The sequence below is a fragment of the Puntigrus tetrazona genome, unplaced genomic scaffold (assembly GCF_018831695.1).
Source record: "Puntigrus tetrazona isolate hp1 unplaced genomic scaffold, ASM1883169v1 S000000270, whole genome shotgun sequence".
In the NCBI taxonomy this organism is placed as follows: domain Eukaryota; kingdom Metazoa; phylum Chordata; class Actinopteri; order Cypriniformes; family Cyprinidae; genus Puntigrus; species Puntigrus tetrazona.
The window spans coordinates 1,080,001-1,100,000 of NW_025047932.1; the positions used below are offsets into that span (position 1 = coordinate 1,080,001).

The 20,000-nt window shown below is 37.0% G+C and overlaps 1 protein-coding gene and 1 long non-coding RNA gene across 3 annotated transcripts in view; both read right to left on the reverse strand.

The window, feature by feature from the left end:
- The window catches only part of LOC122333368, a 56,281-nt gene extending 42,339 nt beyond the window's left edge, over positions 1-13,942 (reverse strand). The window contains exon 1 of the long non-coding RNA XR_006248622.1: positions 13,274-13,942. This is a non-coding gene — a long non-coding RNA (uncharacterized LOC122333368). The remainder of the gene's footprint in view (positions 1-13,273) is intronic.
- A 3,702-nt stretch (positions 13,943-17,644) lies between these two features.
- The window catches only part of LOC122333413 (zinc transporter ZIP11-like), a 102,278-nt gene continuing 99,922 nt past the window's right edge, over positions 17,645-20,000 (reverse strand). For both annotated transcript variants that reach the window (XM_043231008.1, XM_043231007.1), the window contains exons 9-11: positions 19,512-19,610; positions 18,444-18,602; positions 17,645-18,331 (exon numbers count right to left, since the gene is read on the reverse strand). In XM_043231008.1, the coding sequence (XP_043086943.1) occupies positions 18,253-18,331; positions 18,444-18,602; positions 19,512-19,610 (337 nt within the window). In that variant the 3' untranslated portion in view covers positions 17,645-18,252. The remainder of the gene's footprint in view (positions 18,332-18,443; positions 18,603-19,511; positions 19,611-20,000) is intronic.

The following is a 20,000-nucleotide window of genomic DNA, read 5'->3' on the forward strand; positions in this document are numbered from 1 at the left end:
GAAGGAACTCCAAAATGGCACCAGCGAGCCTCATTAGATATGAAATCAGGGCTGAAAAACCCCAAAAGAGGTGAAATCGTGAAATCAACTAACTATAATGAACCCTATAACACTATAATGATAAAGATCCACTCTGTGCTTTTATTTTAATCTCGTTTAATCATTTGCCTTCTCTCATATCAATCCGATCTCAGATGTAGATTGCTAATAATGAGCGTAGCAATGGTCGTTTACTCCCGACAACCGAGCCGCTGAAGACACTTCTGTTTTTGAAGGAAACGCGCCCTTCAATCTACTTAAATATGTAGAGCAGAGCTCATTAGCATTTAAAGTGACATGCACTAAAGCGGCTTGCTGTGAACAGAGCAGATTTTGACAGACTTTTATACCACCATTGAGAAATATTAACCAAAGTACATTATAGACATTCATTAAGACCCTAAAGGATCAAATCAGCACCCGACGACCCATTTAGAAACGTTTCTTATAACCTCAAGAAACATTTCAGATTGTTGCCAGCGCTGAAAAACGAATTAAAGATTATTACCAAAGTTGAATCATCGTTTAATTCATCGTTTTGTGGAAATCATGAATAATTTGGATGCATATAAAGTACAAAATATTTATTGTTTTATTTTGAAAGACTTTGCTGCTTTTTACAATTTGCAATATAATTTATACAATTGAATGCATTCCCTTTTCTTTCAAGAATAATCAACAATAATCTTTTGGGAACACTTTACTTAAAGCCTATATAAATAATGCATTAGACGGGGTTATTAAAGGGTATAATTATAGGGCATTAAGTGTGGTTACAGTTATTCATGGGATTGCACAATGAATTATAAGAGGTGCACTGCTACTTTTACATGGATTATACATAAAGACTTTAAGTAAAATGTTACCAAACTTTTGAAAAGCAGTGTAATTTTCACATTAGGTTATTTATTGTTAAAAATAGTACAGATGGTTTTAGGTAAAATTGGGCAGGTTTAATTCGATCTCACTAGGACACGACAAGCTGGTTTAATGTGAAGACAGAAGATGATGACGGTCTTTTATTTTTTTTGGCTTTAAGCACTGAACCCTTCAAGGACAGACCATCACATTTATTGGCGAAACTTCATCTCTTCATCTTCCAGCCAGAGAGCATCATGACCCCAAACCAGCCTCTTTCCAATGTTTATCACATTTTTCATCCATTAGTGCTGATTGTCTTCCACGGTTTAAATGAAGAAGCAGAAAGACATGGGGAAGGCCAGCATCAAAGCAAATGAAAACCACGCTGTCTTTGGGAAACTAGGTTTGACATTCTGCAGATTGAAGAAACTTCAGAGTTGCCAAGGTACGAACAGGAGTTAATCGAGGTTTTGTGTTTATTCAGGTCTTTATTCTGAAAAAAGAGCAATAGGTAATACGGAGTAGCCATGAACAATACGAGTAAAATTAAACAAGCAAACGTGGAAAATCACGAAAAATAAAATGCATCATGCTTTCCACAAAAATATTCAGCACCGCAAGTTTTTTCGAATGTTTCTTGAGCATCAAATTAGCATAATATTATAATGATTTCTAAAGGATCGTGTGACACTGAAGAGTGCAGTAATAATGCTGAAAACAAAGCTCTGGTCACAGAATTAATTGCACTTTACAATATTTTGATCAAGTAAATGCGGCCTTTGGGTGTAAAAGTGTAAAAAGGTAATTAAATACAATTTAAGAAGTCTCATATTTACACAGATATAATAACCATGTTTCCCTGAACTGAAAAACAATGCATTATGTTCATTATGTACAATGCGTTTAAAGAAAAATGCCTGTTCCTAGCCATCAGAGATGAAGCTTTCTGAGGTTTTTCTGCGCTGCTTCTACTTCGTGTTGAGCAGAAGTTTCATCAAGACACCTTTAACATCATCTGAGGCCAATTCAGGGTCTGGTGACAGAAGCGCAGTTTTAAAATGCATTAAAAACTAAAACAAAAAAGGCTCTTGCCAATGGTTTCATTTTACTAAAGCGGATGTTTGACTACAATGTATTTTTGCAATTCAGGAAGACCGGATTAGATGGCCTTGAAACGTCTGGTTGTGGCGTGTACCAGTAACTCTGTAACATTATGAACTACGCAAATGTGCCTAAGGAGTAAAACAACAACACATTCTCGCCCAAAAAGTCATAATGTAACAAAACACTCACACTGACCAGCCATGTTTTACATTTACACTCTTCTACAAACAATCACAATAACTATAAAGATAACGATAACGATAACTACATTTGGGTCCACACCAGCGAAAAATATCGTCTGTTTATTATAAGCCCAAGCCTGTGATAGCACGATTGATTCTGATTGGCTGTCAACGTTTCTATCATTCAACAATCGTTCTGAAAATGATTCCAACAATATAATTCCTCTGTGCCTTTAAAGCTACAGCTGTGTAAGCTACTCTTCTTCTAATGATTTTTAAAATCGTTTTTTTGTATTGTTAAGTGTTCCTATAGGTCATGAAAGCAGTCGATATCGACGGTGAGAAGAATGTTCAGATTAAAGCCACACCACTGTCCAGTGTACGAGAGGAAGCAGGATTAAACCTTCAAGCATGACCAATCAAACTGTGCTCTCTCCATTAGGGCCGCTTCGATGTAAGATGCCTGGAGAACAGGTCCGTATTAGTCACACTAATTGATTAATCAGCTTCAGACCCCACTCCAACCTGAAGAGACACTTTTTACTCAAATACCACTCAAACAACAGACATTTTCCAGAGCTAACAGCAAAGTTCAGGAATCAGATTATTTACAGAACGTTCCAGACACTGTCCATAAACTGCAGGAGACTTTCGGGGGATGATGGATTCTGCACTGCATGGGTCTCATCACGGATCTGAGAGAAACTGTAGTTTACACACGGCTTGATGAAAACCTGTGTGTGATAGGCACTTATTCTCACACACACACACACACACACAGACTGGTAAACAACGCAACGAAATACAATCCGAAACAACGGGTTTATGGGTTGATAGGAATGAACGCCCAAATTCCTCATCCAAGGTTGGACGGCGCAGGGTTCATTGAGGCCAGAAAGAGTCGGAGGGCCAACACATAATCGCATGATTTGCATTGTTTCAGTTGATACAAATGAAGCTTGTGGATCTTCTAGAGCTTCGATGGATCTTTTTGTGCACCAGTGGCCTCAACAAAGACTCTCTCAATGCTTTGATTTCATTTAAGATGTTAATTTAACTGTTGTTTGGGTTGATTGGTAAGAGAACACAGAGCCAAACTGGATCAATCATCTGAGAATAAAGTGAAAAATATCTGTCACAACACACAGTCATAAAAAGAGATTTGCTATTAGTGAGCTGAAGGAGGCGGGGCTTTCTCATTCTACAGAGCATTTGATTGGATGGCAACCTGTGTTATGCATAATGACTTATTAATATATTAATGAAGGACAAAAATTTATTTTAAGGTCTTATTATTCGCAAACGAAAAGTACACACTGGGATGGATGGATGGATGGATGGATGGATGGATGGATGGATGGATGGATGGATGGATGGATGGATGGATGGATGGATGGATGGATGGATGGATGGATGGATGGATGGATGGATGGATGGATGGATGATGGATGGATGGATGGATGGATGGATGGATGGATGGATGGATGGATGGATGGATGGATGGATGGATGGATGGATGGATGGATGGATTTTTTTAATACATTAAATGATCTAGTCTCTGCTGGTTTCACAATAAAATTCTAGAAAGAAGACAAAAAAACTAAATTACTGTTGAATATTGTAAAATCTTAAATATTTAGCATTTTACACAGCCTATAAAACATTAACCTGCACTATTACGAGATGTGTGGCCCAAAGTAACCTGAACGAACAGCTGCCAATGCCAATAACGCATAATTGAGATAATAATAATTCCAGGCCCTTAATATCCATGCATCATCTTATTGGTCATCTTCAGTAAACAAGCTGGAGTTTTGCTGAAGCCCTATCTCATAAACCTCTTCTATGATTCTATAGTAAATATGGCCTAATAAAGCAGATGAAGTTGAGCGTGATGTTGGATGCAGTCTGCAGCAGATCTCTCTCCTCTCAGCAGGAGGCTGGTGGTGGAGTAGCAGGTAATGTTAGTGGACTGGCAGTAAACATTTACTGCAGAGCAATTATACTGCCTTCAAACTCCCTGATGTAATACTCTCTCAAACTGCTAGCTGCATGCAGAAGAAGAAGAAAAAAAAAATCAAGGGCATGCAAATAAACGAAACATAAAATAAGCTAATTATATTAAAAAATAAAAATCATTAATATAATAAATGACTATTAACCTTTTACAATAATATTTATGCGTGCATTCAAATGCAAAAATCTAGGACGCATTAAAAGACTAAACACTTTCACCCCAAATACTAACTCGTTTTTTTTTATTTATGCTTTGATCTGTTTTGTTAAAAGCGCTATAGATTGATATTATACATTTTAGGTAATTGAATTTTAACATAATTATCGTGTTACACTGAATAACAATGTAACATTTCAACCACATTTTGACATTTTATTCTCCGAAAACTTATTTGAAGCCTTAAAAGCGGACACATTGCTTACATTTAATGCACTTTCTATGGACATGAAATCACTTTGAGAATTACTTTTGATGCAGACATCACTCTGTTTTTCACCCATATAACGTACATACTGTTTTTAAATTATTATTCAGTTTCATTCAGATCTCCGAGAAGAGTGAAGTACTTTTTTTAAATATCATAGTGGCCTAAATATTTACTTTTTTCCATTTTTCAGAGTTTACAGTACGAGGTAATTGAGTTATGATCTGACATCCGTTTCAGAGTAAACTTTTGCACAAACTCGTTTTTCTTGGTGAAGAGACGTTTCATCAGTCATTGATCTAAAGCATCGGGACATTACTGAAGATGGATGAACTCGAGTCAAGTGTGAAAACGCTCGATGATCAGTCTTACAAACAATCATATTCAAACGTCAAACAACTACAAAATCAGCTACTGTTGAACTAAATGTTGAACCTTTTTAGGCAACGGGCTATAAAGTAACACTGGAGGTGTCCTTGAGCCCTACAAATAATTATTAAATGCATTTTCTTAAAACATCTACTGATCACATCGGTCAAAAGTTTAGAAAATAAAACAATCAATTAAATTAATGACAAAAAAAATTACTTTCTCGTCAAAGGTTTTATACTAGTGCTGTCAAACAATTAACTGAATCCAAAATAAAAGTTTTCTTTACATATGTGTGTGTTTGCAAATATAAAAACACATATTATATATATGCAGCACACACACGCACACACATCTGTAAATAAAAACTTATTTTGGATGTGATTAATCATGATTAATAATTTTATAGCACTATTTATACACAACTACATTTATTTACTCATGCTATCCTATAAATAATAATATTAATGCTTATTTTATAATAAAAAATATTATTATTATTATTATTATTATTATAATGATAAAATTATAATTATAATTATTATTATTATTATAAGTATTAATAATAATAATAATAATAATAATAATAAGTATTAATGATAATAATAATAATAATAATAATAATACTTATTATTATTATTATTATTATTATTACTATTACTATTATTATTTACAGGATATCCATGTTTGCTAACATGGTTTACTCATACTTCCTGGAGAGAAAAAAAATAAAGTTTTACTCATTAAGTAAAAAACTAGAGATTATTCTGCGCTGTATAACCAAATATATTCAAAAGGAAACTCCAAAAAAAAAGAAGAAAAAAAAAAAAAAACAGGCAAATGAACCCATCTCGCTTTGGACCAAATTTCAGCAATAAACATTCTCCAGACTGAATTGATTTAAACCGGTCTGAAGCCTGTGATCAGCACAAAAGGTTTACGTCTGTTTAAGATCCTCCCAAAAGCGTTCGCCACCACGAAGGAGACGCAGCGCTTCGGTATAATTTACTTCGCAGGCTTCATACGAGCCGTGCTTCCATTGTTCCGTCACACGTTCTGGATTCCTTATGATCTATAGCGGAGCGATTAGCGACTCTCAAACCAGCTCCAGAGAAAATGATTCGACGACAGAGAATTAACAAGGATGTTGATATTTCTGGCACGGGGATCAGTGGAGGAGCGCACAAAGCGAAGTGGCCCAATTAGCGGGTGTTTAGCTGGAGGTGGGGCTCCCGAACGGGGGCCGGTCCCCGAGGGCCCGTCGTCATGGGTACCAGCGTGTCACCGAGGGCCCTTTCTCTTTCACGCTTTCATTCTCCGTTCTGTTCTCCCTCTCAATCACCAACACAATTAGACACAAAAACACAAGTCTCCCTCCCTCTCCTTCTCCAAGGCCAAACTCTCCATTTCGGTCCCCCGAGGGAAGCTGAACTAAGCAGAAAGTGTGTTTTTTATGAACACTGAGCTGAAGTGGAAAGAAAACTTTGAATGTTCTTTTCATTGTTTGTTTTCTTACCCTCACAGCTTTTCCCCTCCTCTAAGTCGATCTGTTCGTTTTGTCTAGAATTACATAATGGTGCCATCCATCCCCGTTAAGAGCCGTTTCTGAGCTCCTGTGCATACTGTAATGTCGTGACACGCACTGAACGTCTTCAGGTTGGACGTCATAAGAGCTGGGCCAAAATCAGTAGCCCGTGTCAATGCCTCATTTATCACGATGACGCTAGAAAGCGCTGCTGACCACTATTACTTGAGGCAAAGTGACTTAAACTCGCCTGAGGTCGCTAATTAGCATATTCATTAGCGTTTGGTTTGCATACAGCCTAGTGTCAGGCCCCTATTGTGTTTCCAGACTCGAATACCGCATTGTATTTTATTTTAAATCACAGCATATTAAAGCCAGCATAGGAGTGCAAAATATTTCGTAGAGAGGGGTCAAGGTTGGAGCCGCTTTGAGATCTCCACATGTCTGTGATTGAATGTTTGAGGGCCTTCGAAACTTAAGAATCGTAATCTAAAAGGATTTTAAGTTGTCTTCGATGCCTTTTGAGACACAGGCACGCAAACTTGAGGCGAAAAACACAAGAAGCGTTCTTTTCCAACGGCCACCGTTTTGACATAGATTGCTAAAGTCAACAGGTTTTACTAAAAGTAAGCCATTCTCCGTAAAAATGATATAGCGAGTCTTTTTTCCGCCAGCTCAGGTGGAAATGATCATTTGACACCTCAGTATTCGGTAAAATACACATCCGTGGCATTTAATATTTGGGTTTTCGTCAATATATGCGTTTTTCTAGAAGAAAAAAATAACAAAATACAAAAAAACTGAGCCGAGTTGATTCTAAATGACCCACGAATCAATGAATGAATGAAAGTCTTGTGATTCTGACTTGTTTCTTGCAATGAGGGGTTTACAAAACCCAGTGGTTTGGGTGACTGTTTTCACCGAGTGCCATCTGCATCCATTTGGTCCAATGACCAGAAGAAAGAAAATTGCATGCAAGGTCTGCTGGTGGCGTTTAGGCAAGTCCTTGCTCTAATTTTTGGAAATAAATCGCATTATTGGTGCTCGTGTAAACATAATCAGTGACGGACTGCAGCAAGTTTCACTTTAAAAGTAGCACTGTCTCTTTAAAACCCAACATGTCTGACACGCATCTAATTTTGAACTCTTAATGTCATTTAATGTTAAAATTTGGTTGAAACTGCCATTCGGTGTAACACAATATTTTCATAACATTTTAAATAACCTGTTTATTCTGACTTGTACATATTAAATAAAATAAAAAGGAAGCATATTCAATTTTATTGCGTTTTAAATAAGTAAGAAAAAAAACCATTAAAAAAAAAAATTTGTATTCGGGGTGAAAGTAATTTATCTTATAAATAGATTTTTGTTATAAATATGTCTGACAAGATTGTTGCACCAAATGGCATTTTAGAGGCTAGATTAATTAATGAAATAACATTTATTTTTGGCTCAGACAAACAAAAACGAGCTTGCACAATTTAATCAACTTTAACAATTTAAAGCAATATTACACTTGTTTTTTATGGTTAAACCCTTTTTGGTCTTTGACCCATGTATGTAAACATGCATTCATCTACAAAAGAAACAAAAATCTTACCACAAAATCTATGAGACCCCACAGAGGAACCTGAACCAAACCTGATGTTTTAATATCATAGTCATGAAATATGATTGACCAAGCATTTTTTTCATCTGAAGTCAAAGTTACGTAAAATTAAGTCATCTTTCTGAGCTGTAGTGTTATAGTTGAAGCTGTAATCGTGTGGAAACGTCCAGAAGACGGGGAAAAATAAGCTGTGGGGAGCAAAAAAGCCTGCGGGTCAAACACGCTGAATAATCTGCGTTTCAGGAGTAAAAGTAATGCTCTGCTGTGCTTTATGGACTCGGTTAGCCAGCTGGCTCTCGACAGCGCAGATCCTGGAGCCTTACAGAAGGAAGCCCTCCCTAGCGTTCAATCTCACCTGGATTTCTAAACCAAGCTCAAACGGAGACGAAACGGCAAGAAGGAACGTCCCCGTGAGTTTGTTTCTTCGTCAGATGGTAAAGCGATGGATGTCCTGCCTGCAGTGAATGGGTGCCGTCAGAACGAGAGCTATCGTGATCTATAACAACTCTTCCTCGGGTGAAAAGGAGGTCTGGTCTGAATCGAGAGAGAAATCTGCACAGATCAAGCCTGAAACGGCTCTAAACAGACACGTGGCTGGACTTTTTCACGGGAGGAAGCGTTCTTTTACATTTACATTTAGCGGATGCCTTCATCCAAAGGCTCTTCGAGAAGCAATCAAAACCAGCGCTACGACAAGCCTGCTTTTTTTTGCCACGAGCAATAGTTTAAAGTAAAAAAACGTCGTAATGATGCATTTGTTTCTTACGAAGATGCAGCTTTTGTCGTCTCCGGGTGTGAAACTGATGGTCTGGAGTTATTGTGATGTTTTACTCCCATTCTGACGGCACCCATTCACTTCACAGCATCTACTGCTGAAGCAATGCTGCATTTCTCCAGATCTCATCTACAGCTCATTTCCACTTTTGCAACTCCTCTAAATGAACTACACAGGAAAAACTACACACTGAATGTCAAACAGACTCTTTTTCTCTGTGTAGGTGGTTGAACTAGTTACATCACGTTGAAGGTTTTCTTGGCTCACCGGCCTTCATCTATCTGGACTTTTATTTAGACTCTACCTGCTTCATGTTATGTTCGTGCAATCGAGTCCCTTGTTGCTTATATAAGCCCCCCGACGCTAGAAAAAAATAAAATGCACGGGAATACAAAAAAGAAAAAGATTACGGAGATCTTACTTTACTTAATTTCTTCCAGTAGGAAGCGTTACTTTGCAGAATGCTGTCGGATTACGTTACATGCGAGATGGAAATACCCTTTGAGAGAAACAAGACGATGCCTCACCTGATCGAGCCGGCCGACACACACACACACACACACACACACACACACACACACACACACAGACCCCCGCGGTCCAAAGCCTAATCCTGTTAAAGCGGAACTAGGTATTACTAAGATCTAAAACCAACCCGCCCTCGCAAAGCTGCTAACAAATGAAGACTAACGTTAAGAAACACCTCCAAAGCCTTCTGGACAAAAGGTTAAAACCGAAGATTTATAATAAGATACAGTTGGAGCACCGCCTGTGGAATAAACAGTTAGATAAGACATACTGACACTTTCTGCTTTTAGCAGTTCTTACAAATTCATCATTAATGTTCAAGTGAATGACGAAATATTAAACGATCAGAATTCAAAAGACACACACACACACACACACACACACACACACACACACACACACACACACACACACACACACACACACACACGCGTGCGCATTACATACATACTGTATTATATATGTATATGATTAATTGCATTCAAAATAAAAGTTTTTATGTAATGTGTGTGTGTGTGTACTGTGCACATTTATACATATAAAAAAACAGTATATATTTAGAAAATATTTGCATCATTTATATATTACACACAAACATATATATACACATATATATATATATATATATATATATATATATATATATATATATATATATATATATATATATATATATATATATATATACATATATATATACATATACATATATATATACATATATATATACATATATATATATATATACATATACATATATATATACATATACATATATATATACATACATATATATATATATATATATATATATATATATATATATATATATATATATATATATAAATATAAATAAATATATAAATTTTATTTTTTTAACAGTACACAAGCAAATACTACATAACTTATTTTATTACACGATTTAACATGATTCATTTAAAATTTGTTTGTGTGTGTGTGTGTGTGTGTGAGCATGTGTGCATTTATACAGACTGTCTAAACCGTTCAAATTAAACACAGTAATTTAACATTTATTTGGTCGACCTTCAAAAGGCCTTAGCAAGTACGTGTCTTTATGCAGGTGTGTGTGAAGGGTTGCCGCTGTCAGGTTCACACGACCGCTGAGGATAAACTAAAGCACTGAGATATGACTGTAACCCAGAAGATCTCACAGACAGATGTGACAGACGAAGAAAGCAGCAAACACGCCTGAAGAGAGATGTTTGAATGGTGTCAGAATCTACAGATGCCACGTGCTTTTTCCTTTTCTAACCCTCTTCAGAACAGACCTGTATCTTCTGCATGATCTCCAGCTGCGGAGCGAGGCTGCCATCTTCTGGAAGAGCTTGAAGCAGACTCTGAACTCTAGAGGGAGCGGGTAAAAACAGGGCCTAATGTGCTAACGTACATTATGAAGATAATATGCGTTCATTTTTAATAATATTGATTAATAATTTGCATAATGTGTATTGATTTTTCCACAGATGCACTTTAAGTTACGCATCACATCCGTTTAACGGAACGCAACGTCCTGGCATAAAATTACCTTTTCTAATTTTTCTTACGGTTTTTACTGCATTTGAAATCAAGCAGTAGTTAATATTTTATATAGCATGGTGCTGCATCACATAACATCATTTGGGTGCATGTTTAAAACCTTTGATTTAAATCAATAACGGCCTTTTAAAGCATTAACTTTACATTACCATTAAAACATTTTAATTACTTGTGGAAAATACTCTCACATATAATAGCAATATACTTAAAAATCATACAGAATATTTCAATTTAATATTAAAAAAATTCTAAATTTCTACTGAGAGAGAATTTTTTAATATAAAAATTACTTTTCACCGTTATACCTTCCGTGTAAAAACATTGTCTATAATTTACAATTGGACAACGAACGATATCTATCTATCTATATATAATATAATATAATATATATATATATATATATATATATATATATATATATATATATATATATATAATAATATATATAATATATATATATATATATATATATATATATATAATAATATATATATATATATATATATATATATATATATATTATAATATATATTATATATATATATATATATATATATATATATATATATATATATATAAATTTATTTTTAGAAATTTTAGAAACGTATTCTAAAACAGTATAATAATTCTCGTTACTTTTAAATATTTTCCATTTAAATTGTCAAATTGTGGCTAAACTTACTTCTAGTTCATCTGTAAATACACAGCATTAGTAAAGCAGCTGGTTAACTGGTTAATTGGTTTTAGCTTTCTTTTGACCCCTCAGAACCGAAACACATGCCAGGCCTCATTTAAAGTAAGCGAAGCTCACGGGACTAAGAAACATGAAGCTTTTCAAAAGTTTTCAAAGAGTACACATGGAAAATATTAGCCTAACTATGAGAGCGAATCATATTTGAAAACGGCGCAGAAACACAATCCGTATTAGCCTCTAAAACACCAAATATTCAGAAAAATCAACCGCTTTAATCATCTTCTGAGAGCATTAGTTCAAGACAATCCTCACGATTAATAATCTTATATTGACAGCAAATACATGCAACAAAATATACATGAACACGATGTTCATTTGAATAAAACACCATCATTGTCACACGTTCGCATTTCTGGCAGCAATGCACCCATAAAATCACACAATATCTGTTGGACCCCGAGAGGGAGTGAAATAAAAGCTACCAGCAGATGGAGACAAACAGACCGAGGCAAATCCAGCACCGAAAGAGACCAGCAGAGACCAGCAGAGACCAGCAGAGACCAGCAGACCTCCATCGGCTCGATCCCTGCCCTGCATTTGAACTTCAACGCTCCCGGCCTCTCGTCCAATCAGCTGCCAGCGGTTTCTCTTATTGCACCAATCAAAGGATCGATGCGCTTTCTGGCAGCCAATCACTGGGCTCTATTTACCAACAGATGCTGAAGATGCGCTTTCTGCATTTGTCCCGAAATCTGCATGGCAGACGTCCAGAATGGAATTGCCCAATAAAGTTTCCAGGTTTCCAGAGAGACTAAATATCTTTCTTAAAGCATAAAAGTTAAGTTTTTGAGAATCAAAGCAGATGCACAAGACGATCTAGTCTCTTGACTGAAATATAAACTTTTATACCGACCCACAAAACTCTAAACTGATCTCAAACACACTGAAACGCTCTTCTTGAGAAGAAACTGTTGACCAATCAATCGCTTCCCCCTTTAAATTCCCACCTTTTTAAAAAAGGACAAACTTTAATTTTTAAGGTACAGACCCAGCTTAAATCATCATCATAATCGTAAAAAATGTTTTGCATATTTATCAAGTAAAATATATCAATCTCATCAATAGCATGAAATACACTATATGGGATTGTTACAATGAAGGCTGCCATAAACTTTTAGATTCATTCAATATAGGGGCATATTTTAAAATGTAGCAATTATATAAGCAATAATACTGTTGTATAATAAACAACAAAAAATAAATTAATTAATTAATAAAATAAATTACTGGAAAAAATATTTAAAAAATATTAAAACAAAAATCAAGCACCCAGCTTAACAGTAAAAGGTCTCCGCTGTATTAAAAAATAAAGCAAAGATCTAGAAGTTGCAATTAAAAGCATGTAATTAATCAAGCTCAGGGAAGCAGAAGCCATCTCACTCATCATACACCACAGGTGAGGAAATAACACTCATCTGGAGCGCAGGTGCATCATATCAGTCCACTACACAGAGGCTGCTTTATCTGAGCCGCTGGAGAATAAAGCCGAAGCAGAGGCGTCTTTTAGGACGCACCAGTGCTCTTACCTCTCAGAGCAGCGATGTTCTTCATTCTCCAAGCCCTACGATAGTCCAAAGCGGCATGACACGTCCCGTAGCTCTCCACCGAAACCTCGACTCTCCTGTAGATGCGAGTCGATTAAGGCACGTCTTCATCCTCGCAGTGGTGTCGTTCATCCCCCGCGCGCGCTGTAACGGTGCGCGTCTGACGCGTAAAACACTCCGGACAACCGACGCGCGCTTCGACAAAGAAAAACCTAGTCCCAGAAGTGGAAAGCCGGCCGGAATCCGTGTTGCCTGATGACAGCGATGATGAGAGAGCTCCGCTGCGTCCGAAGCGAGAAGTTCGAGCCCCTCGAAGTTCCCAAACTCAACAAGTGCGCCCTTCATTCCACGGGCGCGCACACGCGCTCGGAGCAGCGCGACGCATCATGGGAGTTGTAGTTTGACACAAACTTTTTTTTTTTTTTTTATATTTAATATTTTATATATGCTGCATACCATTAAGGCTATATTATATACTGTCAGTATGTCTAATATTAATGATGCATTAACACATACTAAGCAATATTTTCAAAGCGCGTCATGATCATTTGGATGGGTTTTTATGACGTCAAATCAATGTAGAGACTACATGGACATTCAACCTTAAAATTACTTGCACTGCATAATTGAATCACTGAATTGATATTTTTTGTTATTTAAAATTAGGAACAATATATAAACATATATATATATTTAAAAAATATTATACATATAAGAAATTTGAATGGTTTTTCTTGCTTTGTATCATATTTGATGCATTATTGTATGGCTCATATAATCTAGAATATGGTGGGAAAACACCTCAGTTTTATTCAGAGGTGCACGCTTATGATGCAATGCAATCCTGATAGAGAGGCTCCTCTGAAGATGTGAGATGTTCTGAAGGACGGAAAGATCATTTCCTGATCCTGATGTTCAGACTGGAGACGCACTGATTTTAAAATGATCTGGAAATACTGCTAGTCATTGAAGTTTGACAGATAAAGAACATGTGAAGCATGAGCTGAAGCTGGACGTTTGTACAATTACACCAAAATAACTTTCACTGTATTCAGATGACAAGCTAATATATATATATATATATATATATATATATATATATATATATTCGGATTTAGTTTAATTATCATTTAGTTTTCATTTGCGCCACCATACAGTCAAATAAATCTGTAGGAGTTGGTGCATAATATGTCAAAAGCAATGATTTATTGAATAACACGCTCACCCACACACATAATTCTTGGTTGCTGAGCTCGTCCAAGCTGCATTACTGCGTGACCGAGAGGCCGACTACCAAACACAAAGACATTGTGAGCCGTCTCTCTGTTTAACCCCAACACATTCCTTCACACGTGCCATAACCAAAACCACTTCAGTGCCACGGCTCGGATGACTGCAGCCAACTATTCCAGGTTATGTGAAAAACACCAGGAAAAAGGCCTCTTTCTTCACGATCTGGGTCGGGGTGACGGGAGCGGCACGACTCTTTCGCGTCACGACGTTTGTTGCGTGCCATTTATTCGAAACCGAGCTTTTTTTCACATTAAAAGCCTTACATAAAATGTTTGATTGTTGACCCCTAGGTCTTTCAATAAGAAGCTTGCACAGAATTACTCTTTTATTGAGTCAATAGAGCTCTGTTCTGTACGTTAACTTTAGGTATCGACAAAACGGACTGTGTCTAGAAAGTTAAATCAGATATTGAGTTAGTCATGTGAATAAAACAAACCCATCTCATGCGTATAATGGGACGCCAAATCAAACCTCGTGGTACCCATGCGCTAAAAATGGACTTGGACGTGCATATAACACGCCGTTTCCGCATGCATAAGATATGCCTTTTTGGTTTTATTTGGCGTGCTATTTTTACGCTCATTTCAAAATCCGTCAGGCCAATCTCTCAAAGTCAGTTTTCAAGAGTTTCAAGAGCTTTCTGACCTTCAAGAGTCAGTTTTCAAGAGTTTCAAGAGCTTTCTGGCCTTCAAGAGTCAGTTTTCAAGAGTTTCAAGAGCTTTCTGACCTTCAAGAGTCAGTTTTCAAGAGTTTCAAGAGCTTTCTGGCCTTCAAGAGTCAGTTTTCAAGAGTTTCGAGAGCTTTCTGGCCTTCAAGAGTCAGTTTTCAAGAGTTTCGAGAGCTTTCTGGCCTTCAAGAGTCAGTTTTCAAGAGTTTCGAGAGCTTTCTGGCCTTCAAGAGTTTTGAGAGCTTTCTGGCCTTCAAGAGTCAGTTTTTTTTAAGAGTTTCAAGAGCTTTCTGACCTTCAAGAGTCAGTTTCAAGAGTTTCGAGAGCTTTCTGGCCTTCAAGAGTCAGTTTTCAAGAGTTTCAAGAGCTTTCTGGCCTTCAAGAGTCAGTTTTCAAGAGTTTCAAGAGCTTTCTGGCCTTCAAGAGTCAGTTTTCAAGAGTTTGAGAGCTTTCTGGCCTTCAAGAGTCAGTTTTCAAGAGTTTCGAGAGCTTTCTGGCCTTCAAGAGTCAGTTTTTTTTAAGAGTTTCAAGAGCTTTCTGACCTTCAAGAGTCAGTTTTCAAGAGTTTCGAGAGCTTTCTGGCCTTCAAGAGTCAGTTTTCAAGAGTTTCAAGAGCTTTCTGGCCTTCAAGAGTCAGTTTTCAAGAGTTTCAAGAGCTTTCTGGCCTTCAAGAGTCAGTTTTCAAGAGTTTCAAGAGCTTTCTAGCCTTCAAGAGTCAGTTTTCAAGAGTTTCAAGAGCTTTCTGACCTTCAAGAGTCAGTTTTCAAGAGTTTCAAGAGCTTTCTAGCCTTCAAGAGTCAGTTTTCAAGAGTTTCAAGAGCTTTCTGACCTTCAAGAGTCAGTTTTCAAGAGTTTCAAGAGCTTTTTGGCCTTCAAGACTCAGTTTTGCTAACGTTCGGAACAGAGCTCCGTCGATGAAGGGTGATCCTCGCTCTCCCTCTTATTTAAAGACTCGGGCATCAGCAATGAAATCTTTTAAGTAAGGCTTCTAATGCGATGAAGTATTGATCGCAGCCTTCTCATCCGCCTTGGCGTAATCAGAAAGTTTAGGGTCTGAAATTGAATCCGTTGCGCTTCACGTCAAACCGCCGCCGAGGCGCATTGTCTGATCCATAAACATGCAATCCAGCTGGGCTGAGATCGCTAAGAAGCTTACGGAGAAGCGTGTTCGGCTGGTATATGGGAATCTGACGTTCAGCTTCTTCGCTGGACAATGCAGCAAAGCGGTGGACGAACTTACTATAACCTGCACAAAAGACTGAAGCCAAGCGGTGGAGGAGAAAAATGAGAGTTCAGACCTGCTATATATAACTCTAACTCTATGTGCATCGCGCAGTTTACACCAAGGAAAGGATTTAGCATGAATGCAGAGGACTGACGTGTTAAAGAGAAGGAAACCGCAGGATCAAGGGCGAAACGTTGGGTTTCCTTCACAGTTCATATACTTTTTCCATTATTATACAGTACAAAGCAGAGTCTGAGGTAATTATCACACTCTACAGCTACAAATGATATCTCCTGTTCTTATTATCTACTGAAGCTGCTGTTTTTCTAAATATGTTACCAACCTTGTGATTTTATCTAGCATTTTAGCGAGGAATATTTCAAATTCTTATACAAGAAGCAGGAAAAGCCCTTCGCTCTCAGAGCTAGCTTGGGATCAACCATTACATATAAATTAAATACATAATATGTGACAAAATTATTGATTTCTTCTTGGAAGAAACAGCGTTGAACTGATGACTGTAATATAGTTACTCTCAAAAATGCCAATATCCAAAAATAAAATATACAGTCAAAACTACAGATAAGTCGAACAGGACAATATATGCACGGTATATGTAGAGTGAAATAGGTTTTTAAACGTGAAAAAAAACATAAAAACATAAAAAATGATTACTTCCAGAATTTCTTGAAACATTTTTTTTCTTACTGTATCTGTCATGTACATTTTTACTTCATGTATTGTACTGTTAATGCTTATTGCATCGGGTTAGCGTTAACATGCATCTGTGTGAATGGCATTATGAACCTCGTATATATTCATATTTATATCTTCAGCTTGCGACTTTTATCATATAATTTATTGACATATATAATTGTTTTTCTGCTCTTTATTTTTAGCTACTATGATATGCAAGGTGTTATTGCGTCTATCGCTATTCATTTTTATTTATTTTTTTGATGAACGCTGAGGTAAGTCCATGTATGCAAACAGTGTAAAGTATAACCAGAAGGTAGAGGCTTGATAGGACCGTTAATACACATTACATCACACTGACATCTGTGCCTCAGGAACAGCTCGTACAGTGATCATGTGATCGTTTTACCTTAAATCTCTCCTTAATAAAACAAAACAAAAAAAGACATCGACAAAAACGACAACTTCAGACTAGTTCAAAAACATCCAATTTACTGAGTCGTTCAATTGAGTGCACAACAATATTGAGAACATATGGTCTTTAAATTAATGATGGGAAACACACACACACACACACACACACACACACACACACACACACACACACACCTAAACAACCCCTCAGGTCACTCATTCAAGTTTGAGTCATTTTTCAAGTATTTTGCAATCAATCTTTCTGCCCCGTCTAAATAAATGCGGTCCGTGAGTCAATCATAAAACTACGGAAGCCCGTTTCTGCCATTGAATGAAAAAATAAGAAAAGATAATGGTCTTTTATTTCACAATTCTGACTATTTAAAGCCTACTTTAGAGGACAAAAAAAAATTCTGACGATTTCTCATAATAGCTCTATTTCTAAACAAATAAAACCCAACAAAAGTTAGAATTTTGTGACGAAAAGTTGCAAGTAACTTTTAACCAGTGGCAGAGACAGGCTCCCATATCAAAAAGTACATAAAATACATTAAGTAGAAAAATATTCCAATGATCAATAAACCTATACACCGAGAAGAAAGGCTGCTTTGGTCACTTTTTTCAGTGCAGTCAGCTGACGTTCTGACATTCGACCGATGAAAATGCTCAGCCGAGGCCCACGTCCAATGACATCATGACGATGAAGCCCAGGATGGACATCCACGAGGCCAGTTTCCCGTTCCCGCTGTGAAAGACACACACGCACACACACACACACACACACACACACACACACACACACACGTTCAGCGTCTGCAGCGTCTGCGGTGAACTCTCACCGAGCCGCCGCCGCTCACCTGACTTGGGCTTCGGGGATGATGTCATCCACCACCACGTACACCATGGCTCCCGCAGCGAAGGCCAGAGCGTAGGGTAGCAACGGCTCCGCCAGCACCACGGCAACGGCCCCTAGCAACCCCGCCACAGGCTCCACCATCCCGCTCAGCTGGCCGTACCTGAGAGGCAGACGCGCATCAGACTCACAAATCAATCAGGACATATCAGGAATAAATTAAGACAAGAATAAATGTTTCAGACTTGTTCCAAAAGTAGCTTCCGTCTAAGACAGCATTCTAGCCCTATTTGGGCTTTTTATTATAATATTTTACATTCATTCAAATTATGTTTTTTTTTGGCCAATACAAGTGATAGAAGCATGACTTTATCATTTTTTTTCTTTCTTTCTCCCAATAATTTTTTGGGTTTTTTTTGTATTCAACAGGACTGAAACATTATTTATTTCTAAAGTTTTCTGTTTGATCAGGAAGTGTCCGAGGCATTTCTCTGTTTGGACAACATCCGGGAGAAACAGTCATTTTATTCATTCATTCAGTTTTTTTATCCTGATTGGCTGATAAGCGTTGGGATCGTGATTGCTATCAAATACTGTGATAATTTCTCACACTTTTTTGGCATTTACCAAACAGGCATTTTTATATTTCAAGTGAGTATCTGAATATTTCATGAATTAAATCCCTGAACCTTGCAAATTCACAAACTCCGGCACTTGCCATCCAAAAAAAAATCCCTATCTGTCGACAACTCATCCAAACAGGTGGCAGATTTAAAAAGCTTTCCGACAAATAATCAAATTTACCAAATGAGCTGCACCCCAAACCGTACCCTATTGAATGAATCAGATTAGGCCTTATTTTATTAAATAGTTTAAAAAATAAATAGCTTGCTTAAATTGGTAACTTATCAGTAATATTACATTTTTTTCTGATGATTTTTCTCTCTCTGAGCTTGGCACGGCGCGTCTAGAATCACCTTATCTTCAAACTCCAGCCTCTAAGCTCTTGAAGAGCACCCATGCAGGCAGCTCGCCGGGTTTTGGATGTGAATGTGTTTCTGTCTGGACTCACCAAAAAGATCTCCATGTGGACACCCCGGATCCCCGCAACGGGAGACTCACGGCAAGGCCTTCTGGAAAGTTCTGAATGCCAATACCAATAGCCAGATTTCTGAAAGAAACACACATTATCGCTCAATCACCTCCCAACTTTATCCCAACTATTTTTAAACGTCTATTGAAGCAAAACTATACTTTTTTTATCCCTTCCCCCAATTCATAACTATTTTATATTCGGACGAATTAGTGACTAATTTGAAAAAAAAATCTAAATATTGAAGAAAATCACCTTGAAATGAAGTCTTTAGCATGTTACTAATCAAAAATTAACTTCTGATATATTCACAAAATATCTTGATTTTCACGTAATATCCTAATGATTTTTTGGCATAAGGGTAGCAATGGTGCAACATAAAAATAAAAAAAAAAAAATTATTTTATTTTTAAATATTATAAATAGCATGAGAGAGGTTTATCTTCAATGCTAAACCTTCAGCTTCAA